Raw genomic sequence first — 17,795 nt, 5'->3', positions numbered from 1 at the left:
GGGAGATCTCTGCTCTCTGAACAACACAGCGCCTCACTTCTGCCCATTCGCAGTGTAAAGCCGGGAGTCAGGTTTACATGGGGATAAAAAAAAATAAGGCAAAGCTTTTAAGGACAGATCTTCACAAACCCAAACCAAAGCACCATGAGGGCAAATCCTTTCTAATCCATGCTCTTCCTTAGAGGTGTAAGTGGAGTGGAAGGGTGGAGGGGGGGGGATTTAAATCTGGAAAACTGAGTTCCCCATCCTTTCGGTCTGGCAGAGAGCCCACCGATAGACTAAAAACAAGTCTGCAGAGAAGCCTGTGTGGGATAATCCAGCTCTGGCCCCTGAGGGGACGAGAACAATTAGGAATCCTCTCTCAAGTCTCCACTCCAAGATAGAAAAACAGTTTATAATTTGGTCCAGAGTTGTTGTTAGAAAGTTCTGAATCATCAGGATACACTAACAATTTCTGCGCAGTAATTATGAGGAGAATTCATTAGGCGGACTCAGAGATAAACTATTAACAGAAGCTTTCAAATCTCCCACCTGCCTGCCTGCGTGCGGGACCCAGGGGTTGCTCTATTTATACAGCGGCCATCAGTGAGGAGCTATCGCAGGAGGGAGCAACACGAGCAGCCATGGCAAAATATGGAAAGTATTTTAAAGGAAAACGAAAGGAATGGGTGTTTATTAGAAGTGTGCAGACCAAGCACACACTCCACCATTAACCTTTCCAGGCGCGGTAGCCAGCCAGGGAACTGTTTGCCTTCACTGCCCCTGAACATGCCACAGTCCCCACCCGCAGCAACCGTTCTGCTTCCAGAGAAAAACCTGCCGTGGTGTTGGAAGCTGGCCTGCGGTGGCCTTGGGAAGCAGCGTGCAAAGTGCCTTTCATCTGAGCCTGCCAGGCTCTTGTGCCGTATTTACCCAGCAGAGACAGAAAGGATGAGGTTCCCCAGCCCCTATCTTCCTCCCTCGCCCCCAGATGCAGGTGGTTGCAAGGCAGGGGGGTATTTGTGCACAACCCTGCTGAGCTGGCCAGTGGCGAGTTACGGCTGAGAAGATGAAGCCGTGCAACAGCCCCTGGCTGCAGGTGCCCCTCAGAGCCCGTGGCAGCCCCTATAGATGAATGCCAGCAGAGCCGAGCGAGTGGCACCACAGAGAGGCAACTGCCTGTGCACCACACCGTGCGTGTGCTCAGCCAAGGTTGCAGCATAGTTTCTATCAAAAGCTGGTTTCTGCATCCTTTCTCAGTTCAATTACCCCACAGCTGAGTGCCATTTTTGGCGCAGATTTGCCAGCTCCGGGGGTAGCCATGCCCAGGATGGCCTCATCCGCATGGGAACAAGCCCTGCTTGCAGCCGGAGGAATCTTGATTAAGCAGGGAGAGAAGTGGGGACTGGCTGCCGGGCAGATGCCCTAAACAAGAGGAACTTATCAGCTCTGTTTCTAAGACAAGACATGTGTCACCACCTCGCACAGATCCAGCCCGGCTGCTCGCTCCTCACCAGCACGCCTGTACAGAAGCACGAGGGCTTCCCTCTCCCTAAAGGACGCCTGTAGAAATAGCCACCGAATAACTTGCGAAATTTCTTCTAGAAAAGGCTTTGCTCAGGCTAAGAAAAGCATTGCACCCAGAATGCTTCGGGGGAAGGCGCTGGACGGGAACGGGAGCCAGCATGCAGCTGCGCTCCCAGCCCCGTGTGTTTGACAGCGTCTGGCCCCAGCGGCAGCGCAGGGAGGTCCCCAGCCCAGAGGAACACCAAGTGCCGCGGACAGCCAGGAACCGCTCCGCCAGCACACACGCAGCAAAGCCCGACACGGCTAATCCCTCCTGTTTATTATGTAATAAAACGCTTTCCAGACCTGTTAAAATTTAATTGGTTTAATCTTAATTGTTCCATTTTCTATGGCGCATGCAAACACAGAGCCTGACCCTGCCACTCTCGTGTGAACTGTCCCGGGGGCTGTAGTGGGAGCAGGATGAAACCCGCTGACCTCAGCAGGATTACATGCATGAATCAGAGCTGCAGGCCTGAGCTCAGAGCTGAAATCCAGCGCCGGGCAGCCGGCCAGCGCAAGGCCCAGGGTCCACTTAGGCTCCACTTAAGCCCTATGGGATGCAAGTGGTACGCAGGCCTGCGGATGCGAGCGGTGAGCAAGCCTCGTGCTGGGCCTCTTCTGAAGGATGAATTTCAGCCCGGCTTCTTAACCTCATGGACGCAAACATGCAGCAATGGTTTCTGAGGCACGGAGCAAAGGTGCTCCCAGAAAGGCTGTGGGTTTTGCTCTAGCAAGGGGGTGGTGTACGTGTGTCTGCAGCAGTGTCCTCCTTCTGCTGGACAGGGGACCTTCTCATCGCACAAGCAGTAAACGGTGATTTATGACAGTTTCTCCTCCAGAGGAAGAGGTGTTTTGCTACCCTCTGCATGTCCACAGTCACGGGGCTGCGTTGTGCAGCAGGGTGGCTTTGTGAAGCCTGGATAGCCTTTGTGCACGATAGATGTCAAATAAAAGCAGGCGGGAGGGGGTTCTCAGCACTGACATTTCCTATCCTGCATTGCCTCAGATGTAGGGTGACCTTCACCTGCTCCTGCAAGTTGGCTCTCACCGAGCTCAACGCATCAGCCTCAGTTTCAGAGGTCCATCGGGCACTGAAATGAAGGGCAGGCTTCCTTTTAGTGTCCAAACCTACCGAGCTCCCCTTGCTGCAATGACCGGCACCCTCGCATGCGCTGCTCCTATCCCCCAAAAGTGCTGAGCACTGAATGTTGCACACAGCTACTGGTACCCCCCAAATCAAGCTCCCACCTTGGAAACGTATGCGTTTCTCAGGATGCTAAAGAGTCTGGTTCTGACCCTCAGAAAACACATTTCTCATCGAGGCTTTGTTTTGGGACATATTTCCAAGCCGTACATCCCCGCAAGAACTGTGTAGCAAACGTAAATCAGCCAATGCCAGTGGAGCAAGAAAATACTGAAGAAAAGCAAATTTTGCAGTGATGTATTTCTCAAGAAAATGGGCATTAGATGGGTGGATCTTGGCAAAGCCAAGCCAGGGTGTTCTCGGGACCCTGAGAGGTGGAGGCAGGTATCAACTGGCAGACCCGAGTGGGCAGGACAGTCTGGGCGCTGCCCGGGCAAAGCTGGGACAGAGCAGTGGGAGATGAGGACAGCACGTTGCTGGGTGAGTGTGCAGCATCTGGACCGGGCTCCCCCACCTGCAGGAGCTCTCTGCTCTCCTGGGGAATTAAGGTAACATTTCGTTTCAAAAAGTTGTGGAAAAGAGTCGCTCCCGCGCAAGCGGCGGGGCTGGGATAAAAAGCTGTCCTTTACCTCGGGAGATGCGGCGGGCCAGGGGCCCTGCCCAGGCGGGCGCGCCGGGGATGCGCGTCCCGAGCTGGGAGCTGCAGGCGGGGCCCCCTCCCCCCGGAACCCCCCGGGGCGCGCCCGGTGCGCACCGTGCGGGGCGGCGCCGCGGCCGAGGCTCGGTGCGGGGAGAGCACGGCCCGGGAGCGGGCGGAGCGCCCTGCCGTGCCGGACCGGGCTTCGCGGTGGGCGCCGGGCGGGCCCGCTGCCGGCAGGTGTCCGCGGCGTGCGAGGCCGGTGCGGGCCGGGCCGGGCCGGGCGCGTCCCCATCGGCGGCCCCGTCGGCGGGTCGCTGCCCCGGGACCCGCCGCCTCTCCGCGTCGCGTCGCCGGCCCCGCCGTGCGGTTCTCACATAAATCAGGGCCGAGCCCCTGTGAAAGGGCCATCCTTCACCGGGCGCTGCTGACAGAGAACGAGAAACAGACGGGCCCTGAGATAAACCACGGCGCGCAGCGTTTACACAAGGGCAGGCTCTGTGTAAATAGAGCCGGGCGCGGGGGGCAGCTCCCGGGCGGCGCGGGTGCTCACCGGCCCCGGCCCGCGGGCCTCCGGGCTGCCCGGGGCGGCGGGCAGGTGGGTGCCGTCCGCCGAGGGCCTCCCGCAGCCGCGCCGGGGCCGCGCCGCCGTCCCTCATTGGCTCCCCGAGCACCGGGGCTGGAGACAGGGCCGGATTAGCGTGTTTGTTTGTTTACGGCCATTAGCGCGGGGCCGGCTCCAGCGCTCGGCACCCGCGAGACTAATGGAGCAATTAGCAGCCCTGGGGCTGATAGCATCGCCCCGAGCGAGGCCCCCGGCCGCGGCCGCCTGCTACCGGGGCTGCTTGCGCCCGGGGCCCCGGGGAAGGGGGGGGGGGCTGCCCGCCAGCTGCGGTGTGCGCGGCCGCTGCAAGGCTGCTCCCCCCTCCCCGGGCCCGGGGGGGCTCTTGGCTCCGCGGCAGCATCCGCACGGCGAACTCCATCCATTACAATAATCCCCTGTCTAAACAGAGCGCAGGAGCGGCCGGGACAACAAGGCCACGCTGTAAACAGAGCTCAGGGGACGCCGCTAATGATATAAATAAAATAACCATTAATAGTCCGGTGACCCCAGTCCAGCCGGCTTGGGAAAGCCCCGGAGCCGCATCCCGGGGCTAACACCCGCCGGCAGGTACCGGGGCTGCGCTCTCCCCCGGCTCTTGCACCCCCGCGCCGCTCGCCCCGGCCTGGTCGTGCTCCTCGGCGCCGGGGCGGCGGGCGCCGAGGGGCACGGTCGGGCCCGAGCATCTCCCCGCTTCCTCGGCTTCCACAGCTGGGAAATCGCCGCTCGTGTCCCGCCGAAGCGGGCCTGATCCGGCCCCACCAAAGGGGGGATGCCGGCAGGGCGGGAAGGCGCGGGCTCGGTTACCCCACCGGCAGCACCGGCGGGGGACGAGGCGGCCGCAGGAAAGGCCGGGGTAACACAGGGGTGCTCCCACGCGTGTCGGGGCCCGGCCGCGGCTCGCTCCCTCCGCGGGGCGTGGGTTCCCCAAGCACTCTCTGTGGCCGGCGGCGGCACGATTGAGCGGGTTCCGGCGGGAGAACCGCTCCCACCGCCGGGGAGACGTCCCGAAGCGCCGGTTCCTCCCGGCCTGGGCTCCCCGTGCCCGCAGGCCGCGCCTGGCGCTCGGCCCGTCCAGGATCCCGCTGCGGGCGGGAGCGCGATGGCACCAGGCGAGCCAGACCCCGCCGGGCCCGGGGCCGGGCCCTCGGCACGGCGGCCGCTGCTCCCGCAGACGGCCGGACAGGCGGACACCGGGCTGTGGCCCGGCAGCCTTCATTGCCGCCGCCACCGAGGGCACCGGCCCCTGCCGCTGCTCTCCCCGCCGCGGAGACCGGCCGCCGTGGGGCTCCCGCGGAGCGCGGCGCCGTGCAGAGCCCCGGCCGCCCGCCGCGCTGCCGCCGGGCCTCCGCGCCTGCACCTCGCCGGGAGCGGGGCCCTGCGGCGGGCGGGAGCGGGCCGGGCCGAGCCGGGCCGGGCCGGCGGCGGATGTGTAACACCGATAAGGCGCTAATTGTTACTAATTGTTATCGGGGCCGCGGCAGCGAGGCAGCGCCGGGCTTCTCCGCGCACCGGCGGCACGGGGCAGAGCCGGCCCCCGATCAGGCCTGGTTACGGCGAGCGCCTTTCCCCGTCCACCGTCCGGACCGGGCGGCCTCAGGACGGGAGGAAGGCGGCAGGCACCGGGAGGGGGCGGGGAGCATCTAGGAGAAACCGATCAGCCGCGATTTATGGCGACGGGTTTGAAGCGGCGCGGTGGGAACGATCCGGCCCGCCAGGGGAACGGGAACCGGCCCCGCCGCAGGACCGGTAGCGCCCGAGCTGCGGCGAAGTGCGCGGGACCCGGGCTCCCGTCCCGGGCTGCGCCGCCGGTAAATGGGTTTGTCCGGGGCGTGCGGAGCGGCGGGAGCCACGGAAACGAGGGCACCGACAGAGCCGGTAAACGGCGGAGCCGCCGGACGGTAACGACCCGAGAGAAGCGCCCGGGAAGGCCCCGCGAAGCCCCGGCTCCGGGACACTCACCTGCCCGGCGTGCGCGCCCGGCTCCCCGCGGCCTCGCCTCGGCGCCGATCCGAGCCCTGCGGGGCGGCAGGATTTTAATCACAACGAAATATCTCGCCTGGGACCCCCCGCCCCGCCTTCGGTGCGCCCGCTCCCCGCGCCGCGGCGGCGCTGAGGCCTTGGAGGGGTTCGGGGGCCGCGGGGCGCCGCCGCGGGGCCGCGGCATCCCCCGCCGCGCCGCACCGGGGTGTTCGGCCGGTGCTCGGCACAGCCCCGGGGCCGGGGAGTCGCGGTGCGGATGGGGCTCCGCAGGCTCGCTCGGTGCGTTACCCGCCGGCACGGCGGCGTGGTGGCTCCGTGGAGCTGCTCGCCGCCCGTTACCGGCGGGAGAAACGAAACGAAACGAAAGAAAACGAAAGAAAACGAAAGGAAACACCGAAGGGCGCGGGGTCGCTCTCTCCGCCCCAACCACGCACGGCCGCGGCCCCGGGCTGCCCGCCCGACCCGGCGCGGCCCGGCACGGCTGGGCCTGGCGGTCGCGGGGCTGCGGGGCCCGATCCGGCAGCGGCGGCGGAGCGCGCCTTCCCCCGGGCGGGCACGCTACGCAGCGGCTGCGGCGAGCCGGGGCGGGCGGCAGATTGGCCGGTCGCGGGGGGATCTGCGGGGGCACCGAGGGTGCCAGGGGATGCGGAGCGGGTCGGCTACGTGTGCGTCGCACGGCTACGGTCCGCCCGGGACGGCGGGGCCGCCGTCGGCTCCGGGAGCAGTGCGGGGCGGCGGAGCCGAACCTCCCCTGCGCGCCGCGTCCCGGGCGGCGGGAGGCACTTGCGGGGCCGGGCGGCCGGGCCGGCGGGGCCACACGTGTTCGCCCCTCCCGGGGCCGGGCCGAGCCGTGTGCGGGCAGGGGCCAGCGGGGCGCGCCGGGGCGGGGGTCCCTACCTACCTACACGTGCTTAGCACTGGGAGGCGCGGCGGCGGCGGCCGCGGCTCTCTGCGGGGACCCCGACCCCGGCGCACCGTCCCCGCGCCCGCCGGGCGGGTGCCGGGCCGGCGGGGCGCTCTGCGGGGAAGCGGCCTCCCCGAGCGCAGCCTTAATACATTGCTATTTCTGGCCGGGCGGCCGGAGCCGGGCAGGGGGCCGGCTCTGCCTCCCCCTCCCTCCAATGGCGAGGCCGCCCCCGGCCCCCGGCCCCTCCTCGCCGTGACGTGCCGGCCCGGGGCAGAGGAGGCTCCCGAGCCCTTGGCTGTCCCTGCAGAAGCTGTAACAAAACGCAGACCCCCAGCGCCGGGCTAATGGAGGCAACTTAGAGAGGAGCAGGCGCGGCCCCTCGTCTCTCGGCGTTGCCTGCTCCCCCCCGCACCGGGCGCGGCGCTCCCCGCCGAGCCGCCGCCCGAGCGCCGCCGGGCCCGCGGGACTGCCTGGCCGCTTGCGCTGCCCCGATGATGTTACCGAGCCCCGTCACCTCCACCCCCTTCTCTGTCAAAGACATCCTCAACCTGGAGCAGCAGCAGGACCCGCACTATGGGGCCCAGCTCCCGCACCACCTGGAGCACCACTTCCACCCCGCCGCCTGCCTGCTGGCGGCCGCCGACGGCGCCCGCTTCTCCGACGGCGAGGAGGAAGAGGAGGAGGAGAAGCTGTCCTACCTGAGCCCCATGGCAGCGCCCGGCAGCCAGGCGGACGCGCGGATCTCCGCCGACAACTACGTGCACGCCGTGCTGCGCGGCTCCTGCGAGGCCCCCGGCCCGGGAGAGGAGCTGGACCCCGCGGCCCGCGACCCAAGTGAGTATCGGCCCCGCCGCGCTCCCCCGCAGCTCCCCGCCGGGACGGGCCCGCGCTCGCGCCCCGCGGTCCGTTCCCAGCCCGCTGGGCATCGCCCCGCGAAGCCCCGGTCCCGGCGCTGCAGCCCGGTCCCCGCCGCAGCCGCCGCGTCCTCTGGGCATGTCGAGCCGGGACTGGCACGTCGTGGGGCTGCCACCGCCCTCCTCCGCGCCCCGCTCGCCGCCTCTCCGGTAAGCTCCTCCGCAGGACCCCGATCCGGAGCTGCCGGATCGGGCCCGCGCTCCGCAATTTCGGTAGCGGAGAGGGAGGAACGGGGCGGGTTAGGCCAAACCCGCGCCCGCTGCGGCGGGGCCCTCCGGGAGCGAGGCGGCAGAGCAGGTGCCCGGCGCCGTGCGCGGCGCGGCCCGGGGCTCGGCCCCGCGGTGCCGCAGCAGTGACGACGCCGCGGCCGGCCCGGAGGCGCGGGGACGCGCCCGGCCCCGCCGCCCGAACCGGCCCCTCGCAAACACAGGCGGTGCCGGAGGCGGCCGGTCCCGGCGATACCTCCCCGCCCGCACCGCGGTTCCCCGACGGGCGCGTAGCGGCGTGGGGTCGGCCGGGGCGCGGCGTGGCGTGGCGCGGCGCGGGGCTCTCGCCCGCCGGTGGGGCCCGTCGGGAGCAGCGAGCGCCCGGCGTCGGCGAGGTGCAGCCGTGACCTGTGCTCCCCCGTGCAGAGAGCTGCGTCCTAAAGAAGCCGCTGGATGCGGCGGAGAAGGCGGAGGAGGTGGAGAGGCCGAAGCAGCGGAGCCGGAGGAAGCCGCGCGTCCTCTTCTCCCAGGCGCAGGTCTTCGAGCTGGAGCGGCGGTTCAAGCAGCAGCGTTACCTGTCGGCGCCCGAGCGGGAGCACCTGGCCAGCAGCCTCAAGCTCACCTCCACGCAGGTGAAGATCTGGTTCCAGAACCGGCGCTACAAGTGCAAGCGGCAGCGGCAGGACAAGTCGCTGGAGCTGGGCGGCCCCGCGGCCCCGCCGCCGCCGCGCAGGGTGGCCGTGCCCGTGCTGGTCCGCGACGGCAAGCCGTGCCTCGGCGGGTCGCAGGGCTACAGCTCGGCGTACAACGGGCCCTACTCCTACAACGGCTTCCCCGCCTACGGCTACGGCAACGCCGCCTCCTACAACCCCGGCTACGGCTGCACCTACCCGGCGGGCACCGGCGGCGCCTCCATGCAAGCCGCCTGCAGCCCGGCGGCGGCCGCCGGCCCCTTCGTGAACGTGGGCGGCCTGGGCGGCTTCGGCGGCGGCGGCCAGGCGCTGCACCAGGCGGCGGCGGGGCCCTCCTGCAGCCAGGGCGCACTGCAGGGCATCCGGGCCTGGTAGCCCGCACGCACTGAGGGCCGGGAGCGGACCGGCAGGACGGCACGGCGGCTCCGGGGCCCCGTTACCACCCGCACCGCAGCCCGGCTGCGCGCCGCGCAACGCGCGCCCTGGACCGGAGGAGCGGCGGCGGCGGCGGAGGGACGGCGCGGCGGGACCCCGGCGCTCCCGCCGGCCGCGGTGCGGGGCCAGCGGCGGGCGGAGCGGCGCGGCAGGACGGGGCCGCCCGAGCTCGCAGCCAAGCGCCGCCGCCCCGCGGAGCCGCCGCGACGGCCGGGCGGGCCGGAGCCGATCGCGCCGCGCCAGCGGAGCAGCTTTGCTTGTAAAAAGCCGACGGCGGGGCCCGGGGGTGCCGCGGCCCCTCTATCTACTCTGTATCGGTTACTGCCAGCGCCAGCTCGCCGAGTCAGTCAATAAACCAGGTGCAATATCCGCCGCCCGCTCCTCCTTCGCCCAGCGGCCGGTGCCCGGCGGGGCCGGGGCCGGTGCCCGGCGGCGGGGCGGTGGCAGCGGCGTGCCCGCGGGGCAGGGCGGCCCGGCCGGCTTGTGAGCGTGCCAAGGGCGCTGAATGGGGCCGCGCAGCTCAGAGCCGGCCCATTGTGGCCGCCGGGCCGGCGCTGAAAGGAGCCGCCGAGGAAGGTAGCGGGAATAGGCGCTTATTGGATTCGGGAACAAAAGGTGTGGCAGGGAGGCGAGGGACAAAGGGGCCCCGGCGCCGAGATTGACGGGCCGCTTTGCCCCCCACTGAGGCCCAGGCCCGGCGCTTTATGCGCGGGGGCTGCAGAAACGTGCTGGGTTTTGTTCCCCTTTCTGGGAGCGCAGGGGGAGAGGAGGGGGGTCCGCGGGCCGCTGATTAGGGCCGGCCGGGCCGGGCAGCCTGAATGCCGGGGCATTATTGCTACATGTTCAGCCATTTCGCTCGGCTGCAGGGGGAGGGGGCGGCCGAGGCCCCCGAGCCCCGCGGGACCGGCCGCGGGGTCGCCCCTCGTCCGCCCCATCCCGGGGCCGCCCCGTCCCGCTGCCGCGGAGCTCTCGGGGCGGTCCCGGCCCCGCCGCCGCGGCCGTGCCTCTGCCGTGCGGGTCCCGCCGAGCGCCGCCGCTGGGGTCGGAGCTGCGCTCGGGGAGGGCCGGACACCCGCGGAGCCCGGTCTGGCTCGCCCCGGGCGGCAGCGGAGACTGGAGGCGCGGGGAGCTCTCCCGCACCGTCCTGCACGTCTCCCCAGCCGCGACGCTGGAGCTCCCGAAGATGTTTCCAGCGGAGCCTTTTCGGAGCCGCCGGGATGGACGCAGCCGAGAGATTTGGTATGCCTCCCCCCTCGCCCAGTGATGCCCACCGTGTCCTCCCCCTGCCCTCCCCATGCGTGTCGTGTGACGGTCCCTCCCAAGCAGAGGACCAGGTTTTGTAGCCTGCTATCGCAGAAGCAGCAGGTAACGACCGTTCACGCTGCTAAACCCGGTTTTACGCTGCACGTTTCCACCACACGAGCTGAACAGGCACCCTTGGGGTTTGCTGTTTGAAAGGAACCGGAGAAATTCTTTCCACTGCAGCACCGCGGGGACAGTGGGCAACCAGCAGGCCCCGGCTCCCAGCCCTGGTTTGGCACGGCACCCCGCTGTCTTGCGAGCCACCCCAAGGCCGGCAGGCTTCTCGGGGCCAGCGCTGGGAGAGGATGCGGCAACGCCCAGCCGATTGTTTGCTGGATGGCAGCAAGGTGTCGCGGGAGAGGAAGCCCAGGCCCTGCTCTTGGCTTTCGGAGATGAGTGGTTAAGGCCCTGTGGTCTCGTGGGTAGAAACAGGATAGCCAAGAACAAAGATAGGTAACGCTCTCTCTTCGCAGCAGCAGTCAGGCTGGGCAGATTTGTCTCTGCCATAGGAAAGAGTTGCATTTTCCTCCATGTTCTGCCAGACTGTTGTCTGCAAAAATAGGAGACCTGTGTGAGTTCATGCCTCAGTGTGCAAGCCAGAGGAATCGTAACCACAATACAAGCTCCTCCGAAATCAGGGTGTGTGAGAGGAGCTCCCAGCTTAGCACATCCCCTCCAAGTATGTGGCAGCTGGTTAGAAATCCACTGCATCCCCAGCAGCACCCAGAGGCTCCAGCTGAGACCAGAGCCCTGGCGTGGGACATGCTGCCCACGTCCGTAGCCACCGTCTCTGGAGCACGGACAGTTAAGTAAAGCGAAGGGGCACACAAGGACCCCACAGCCGCATTGCAAGAGACGGTGCCAGGCAGTACCAGCGTTATCAAGCACCAACAGTATCCAGCATTGGTGTAGGCAGGAGATCAGTACTGTGCTCGCCCCATTTATGCCTGGTGACACCCGTGTGTGCTCCCCGGCCCCGCTCTCCCCATGCAGAGCTGGAGGAGCGCCCAGCTGGGGGATGCCGAGAGGCCTGGCTGCAAGCTGATGTGGCATGGCGGTGGAACTTTCCAGATGTCCACCATAGCGAGCTCCATTCCTGGGACAGATCCCAGCTGTACCACCAGCTCAGACTGGGGGGAGGGCAGGGGGTTAGTGGGAGGGACCCCTCTGCAGACTCTCGCCCAAAGCCCCCGAGCTGATGGGGGCACAAAGAGCCGGCGGTGCCAGAGGGCCCGGAGCAGGGCAGCGGAAGTGAAGCGCTCGAAAGAGGAGGAACAGCCGGCGGAGGCCGGTGGGAGGGAGGTGGTGGGAGACTGCAGATTGGACAGGCTGCCCAGGGAGACACAATGGAGGGAAGTCGCTGCGTGGCCGCGCTGGAGGCAGCGCCCACCCGTGATGCACCCTGTCCCCCGTGCCCTGGGGCGAAGTGGGGTGCTGCCAGCGGGTGAGAGGCAAGAGGCGCAGGGTGCTGGTGGAAATCCCTCTGGCATGGTCCCGCTGCAGCAGTGGCACAGCCAGAGGGTCGTTGGGGAGGGATGGATGGGGAGGGCCATGGTCAAGGGGTGGAGGGCACGTGTTGTTTCTTCCCGGTCAAATGGGGACTTACTGCTGTTTGGGAGTCAGGGAGGGAAGGTGCCGATTGATTTTGGACAGGGACGAGATTCTCTAAAACCATGCACTGACTTAAAGCAAAGGAGGGACTGGGGGGGGTGGCCAGGCTTTAACTACCGGGCCTCAGGCCCGCTCTGTGCATGAGCTCCAGTTCTGTTTTTCATTCAGGTTTCCTGGCCAAGGAGGAGCCCATGGGCAAGAACTTGCCTCTGTCCAGCGGTTCCCAGAGAAGCTTTATCCAAACCCCAGTGCTAGCTGGTGTTCTGTGGCCTCTCCGTCATGCCCAGGATCGTGCAGTAGCAGCACTGTTCCCTCTGCAGCACTGCAGATGTGCTCTGGTTTCCTCTCCTTCCTGACATCTTTTTCCATTCCTCCCTCCCCCTCCTCTGCGGTCATCCCTCCCCCTCGCACTCTTCATCCTTCTCTCTTCACCACCCACTTGCTGCCGTCAGCAAGGAGTTCCCCTGGGCGTGGAGCAAGATGCCCACTCCCAGCGAGGCCGGCCAGGCTGCCCGTGGACCTCGGCAGACCTCGCTGTGTTCTGGTCCCATCTACTTCCACCCGGGCACAGCCACATCCCACTGCCTTGGGGCCGGGAGCCCGGGGACCAAACTGTGTGCTGGGGTGGTGCCTGGCTCTTGCCCCTCTGTGTTGGAGCCGTGTTGGAGCAGCAGCTCCTGCTCTGCAGCGCTTCCCACCACAGCTGCCCCATGCCACGAGCTGGGAGCTGACGGGGCTGCCTGCCCACTGGGGCTCTGCGGAGCCATCAGTGCTTGGTGGGCAGCCGGCGCCAGAGATGCTGGAAGCTCCTCCTGGCAATGGCAATGCGGGGTTGTTGCACAAGCACTCTCCAGTGCCAAGAAAGCTGTGGCCAGCCATGATCAGGTAATTAAATTAAAATATTGGTACTTGTGCTGTGGAGCCTCCAGTGAGGGTTTCTCCCACTACTTGCCTGCCAGCACGAGGGCCAGGGACCTGCCTCCCTTCCATGGACGGGTCGGTCAGTGATGGCCACAGACCCTCCCCAGTCCTCCAGCCTGTCCCGTGCATCACAAGATGACTACACCTGACTAAGAGGGGTGGGGAGGAATCACATATTTTAGCTGTTCCTTCTCTCCCCCCTGCACTGGTGAGACCGGGCACAGTGCTGCTACGAAGGATTCAGGTGACCCATCTGGGGAAGGGACTGCATCTTCATCCCCTCCAGAGCAGAGAGCTGCTGAAGCCCAGAGCCCCCCCCCCGGGCCCTGCCAGAGCCCTTCCTGGCTGCGCCCTGCCGCCTTCCCCTTGCTTGGGCAATGAAATCCACAGTCGCTTTCCCGAGGACGACTCTTTGCCGCACCTGGGGCTGCTGCAGGCGGGTGCTGCCGGGGCGAGGGGGGGGTCCCCGGCTGCCGGCGGGGTGCTGGCGGGGAACCCCAGGTCCCCCGGGCTGCCAGCTGGGACACTGCTCCCGAGGCCTGTCCCCAAGTGAGATACGCCACTGCCATCTATCGGCAGGCGCCCGGGGACAGGGAGCGACAGGTACCCCTCTGTCCCGGCCACACCACAGGGACTCTGTCTGGTGTTGGCTTGGTTTGGGTGTGCCCGAGTGCCCTTGCAAGGCTTGGAAGGCTGCAGAGCAGGCGGGCAGGGCTGCCTCCACCCGCTGGCATCGCGTTCCTGGTGCTGGGGATGGCAGTGGGACACGCCGGGCATCGGGAAGGCTGGGCTGGTTGCGTTGGCTCTGGGCAGGCTGGTGTCTCCCCGCGGCTGAACTCTGTGGGAGCTGGGGTCTCCTGACACATGCAGGAGCTTTGCTGCACCAGGCAGCATTGCTGGGGCTTGTACATGCAGCGAAAGGAAAGCACCCACACGTGCCCCTACTGCAGTGGGAGAGTTGGGGACAGGGCCAGTGTACCCTCCCAGCTTCTAGCCACTGTGCAGGCCCCTTTCTAGTGAGCAATGTTTTGCTCTCTGTGTTTTTTTTAACTGAGCACAAGCATCCAGCATGTCTTTGTGAGAGACCCAGCAGGCTTTTAGCTCTGATTATCTTCTCTGTCCCAAAACGCTGCAATTCACCCAATGCCAGGAGCCCCTCCCAAAGCTCCCAATGCCCCAGCACTGCCTGCAGCCTCCAGCTATTGCACTCACCCCCAGCAAGTCCTTGCCCAAGGAGATTTTTGATGGTTGTGGTGCCTGGCGCCTGATGCCCCTACAGCTGCGCCCTCACCAGAGGGAGCTGTGTCCCTGCCGAAGGCACGGCCCAATTTTGGCCCAATTCCCTACTCCTTCCCCTTTTTATAGCCCTTGGCAATGCTCTGGGCAACATACTGCTCAGGTCTAATGGGCACCCAAAGGTGCTGGGGACAGAGGAGAAGGCTGCTTGGATTTGCATTTCTCCTGGCACCCACCTAGCCGTGCCAGACACAGCCTGTGCCCTGCCAGGAGGCTCTTATGTCAGCCCCTGTGCGGTTAGTTCCCTGAGGGGATTGAAAGGTTTCTCCGGGGCTAGTACCGCCAGCAGTGCTGTACCTGCAGGCGTGCTGGGCTGGGGAGATTAGGGCTGGGGCCCCCCATCTCCTGGAACAGCCCTTGCTTCAGCTGCTTTTGAGACTGATCCCAGGGCAGGCTCCAGTGACACGGTGCACTTGAGCTGTTCCCCACTGTCCTCATCCGTGTGTCTGTGGGAGAGTGACCCCTGCTGCCACCCCTGTGCCACCCCCATCCAGCCCAGGAGCAGCTCTTCTCCCACCTCCCCAACACGACACACCAGCTGCCTGCACCCCAGCTCCAGCCAGGCAGCAGTGAACCTGGACTTCATTTGTTTCAGTGCATAATCACCCTCACTTTTATGCCTGATGTGATGAAATTGTTGTAAATGTTCTGTTTCACAGTGACTTAGGGTCTAGAGCGCAAGTCTTATGGGGAGCGGCTGAGGGAACTGGGGTTGTTTAGGCTGGAGAAAAGGAGGCTGAGGGGAGACCTCATCGCTCTCTACAACTACCTGAAAGGAGGTTGTAGCGAGGTGGGTGTCGGTCTCTTCTCCCAAGTAACTAGCAATAGGATGAGAGGAAATGGCCTCAAGTTGCGCCAGGGGAGGTTTAGATTGGACATGAGGAAAAATTTCTTCACCGAAAGGGTTGTGAAGCATTGGAACAGGCTGCCCAGGGAAGTGGTGGAGTCACCATCCCTGGAGGTATTTAAAAGACGTGTAGATGTGGTGCTCAGGGACTTGGTTTAGTGGTGGACTTGGCACTGTTAGGTTAACGGTTGGACTCGATCTTAAGGGTTTTTTCCAACCTAAACAATGTTATGATTCTATGATCTTCCCAGGGCCGCTTTGCAGCTCCTTGTTGGGGGACTTTGACACATAACCCTGCGCTAAGTATGGGTATTACCAATATCTCCCCACCAAACCAGACATGCTGAAAGCAGTCCCAGCCCAGCCCTGGGGACTGCTTCCTCTGGTGGCTCTTTACAGCCAAGAAAGCAGGTTTTCAGCCTTGGCTTTACCATTCAGGCTATATTCCCTGCCTCTCTGCACTGCTGCGATGCTCGGCCGGAGCCAGCCAGGCTGGGACCAGCCCAGCCAGGGATTGTCTCTCAGCAGTTTAACCCAGGCAGCAATGTGGATCAGAAGAGGGTTTCCCAGGGCCCACCAGAGGCGTTGTCTGCTCTGTGTCCAGGCAGCCCCGGCGCCCGCGTTTACCACTGCTGTAAGGCCGTGGGGTCATGAGAACTTGTATGACTTTATTGGGGTCTGACAGCGCCCTGAGGAATCCCAGAGCTGGGGCGAGTCGGGGTTGGAGGGAGGCTGGGAGCCCACCTCTGCACTCCCCACGGGCTCCGGCCACCTCCTCCCACTGAGCAGGGCTGTCAGGCACCCGCTGCAGAGGGGCTGGGGGGCAGGAAAGCTCGGGGTAGCCCAGGGCACCAGCAGAGGCGGGGCAGGGATGTGGTTTGGCAGGGCAGTGCCCTTGCCCCTCTTGCCTGCCCCCAAACTGAACTGGCAAAGGCCCCCACGGGCTGGGACCCAGTGCCCTGCATGGGGTCTCCAAGGCAGGAGCAGCTCGGGAGCCTACCAGCCCCTGGCTGAAGGTACGGGGCAGATAGATACACTGGAGGGGTCTCCCCTTCTTGCTCTGGGGGAGATGACCCCCCCCCAGCTCCCCTCCAGCAAGAATAAGCAAGTTGGCCCCCAGCCCTGCCCTTAACCTGTGGGAGTGCAGGCGTCTCCAGTTACCCCAGGAAGGCGGCCAGGGGCTCCTGAGCTGCTCTTGGCATGGCAAACTCAGGCTGCCTGAAATAGCTTGGGCTTGTGCCATGGCAGAGCTGCAGCAGCCCCGGATCTATCACCCAGAGTGGGGCAAAGCCGGCAGCACTGCCCGGCTCTGCCTGCTCTGGGGGTTGCGGGGCTCACCCCCACCCGAGACCCCCCCCACTGGGCACCAGCAGAAGAACAGGACTCGAGGGGCAGTTGGGCATGGGAAGGCAAGGCAGCAAATCCCTGCCCGCACTGGATGTGCTGGGGATCCTGCAGGGAGCTGAAAGGAAAAGGGGTTGTCTCCAAAACTCTGCCAGGCTGAGCGTGGCTTCCTTGCTGGAAAGCCAAAAATAGTCTCTTTAGTCAGAAGAGGCTGTAAGAGGGATCTCACCCGAAGTGCAGCCAAATACCTAGGAGGCCATAGGACAGACCCACAGAGCAGCGTGGCTTCGCCGAGGAGTTATCAGACCTTGGAAAGGCAGCGGCTGTAGCTGAACCAGCCAGTAACCCCATTACCTCTGGGCATCTCATCATGCCAAAGGCACCAAGGAAGCAGGCCGACTGGCGAGGGGACACCCCACCCCAGCAGAGCTGGGGACCCGCCACGTGCCTCCACGGCTGCCCTGGGTCTGTGGCAGAGGTTCAGCTCAGGGGATGGAGACGGCAGCAGGACAGGGGATTTCTTTCAAGTCTTTTGTGGCCTGGCCCAAGGGATATCTGGAAACCCCCTGGGCGGCTCTGCTTTCCCTGCAGCGCCAGACCCCTCACAGGCAATGCCATCCTCTGCGGGGCTGCCGCTGCCTGCACTGGGCAACACCCAGCTGCTGCTGTGTAAGCTGGCAGAGCGCCGGGAGACCAGAAAGGCCATGCCCCTGCCGGGGGAGCGCTCGGGCCAATTGCTCACATGGCAGCATCTCTGTGCTGTGCTGACCTTCCCGTTCCCAGGGGTCTCGCTCCCTCCCCCAGCACTTCTGTGGGCAGTTATTCCTGGAAACATCCTGGAGTCACCTTCAATCATGCCTTCGCCTGCTGACATTTATAGAGCTTCTTCCAGCGGCTGATGGATTTAATGGTGTGAATCTCTCCCCAGCCCTAGCCCGTGTTTATGCCTTTCCCTCTGCAGGGTCTCTCATTGCCCTGGGGCGTGGTGAGGGCTAAAGGCAAAGCTGCAGCTCCGCTGCCAACAGCTTTCGGCTTCTGGGCAGGGAGACCCATCCCAGCAGAGCCCAGTTGTAACCATCTTCGGTCTAACACCCTGCCCGCCAAGCTAATCCTCCCCTGGTCTCTCCCAGCCATTTCTCCTTCTCAGATTTCTCCCTCTTGGGTGGAGGAGCCACAGGGCTGCCAAATCTTGCAATCCTCAGGCTATTTCTTAAAGCCCCAGCTCCTGAAATGGTGGGAAAACTGGAGGCTTCCACCTTACAGTGGCTCTTGTTTCTTTACAGAGTTTCTCGTCCTCCTGCTTGTGCAGAAAAAGCAAGGACCAGGAGCCTGCAGCCCGTGCCAGGAAACACAGGATGGGCACACAACCCAGGTGGACCCGGGCTGCAGAGCAGTGGCCGTGGCTG

General features: G+C 65.3%; 1 protein-coding gene across 1 annotated transcript; it reads left to right on the top strand.

Moving 5' to 3' along the window:
- Positions 1-7,311: 7,311 nt before the first annotated feature.
- On the top strand, positions 7,312-9,008 carry NKX2-3 (NK2 homeobox 3). Its single transcript, XM_076338096.1, has 2 exons — positions 7,312-7,654; positions 8,368-9,008. The coding sequence occupies exons 1-2, from the start codon at positions 7,312-7,314 to the stop codon at positions 9,006-9,008; spliced, it is 984 nt and encodes a 327-aa protein (XP_076194211.1).
- The last annotated feature ends 8,787 nt before the right edge of the window (positions 9,009-17,795 follow it).

The sequence above is a fragment of the Aptenodytes patagonicus genome, chromosome 5, assembly GCF_965638725.1.
Source record: "Aptenodytes patagonicus chromosome 5, bAptPat1.pri.cur, whole genome shotgun sequence".
Classification (NCBI taxonomy): Eukaryota; Metazoa; Chordata; class Aves; order Sphenisciformes; family Spheniscidae; genus Aptenodytes; species Aptenodytes patagonicus.
The sequence above is the reverse complement of the archived record's forward strand: the minus strand, read 5'-3'. Positions and strand labels throughout refer to the sequence as shown.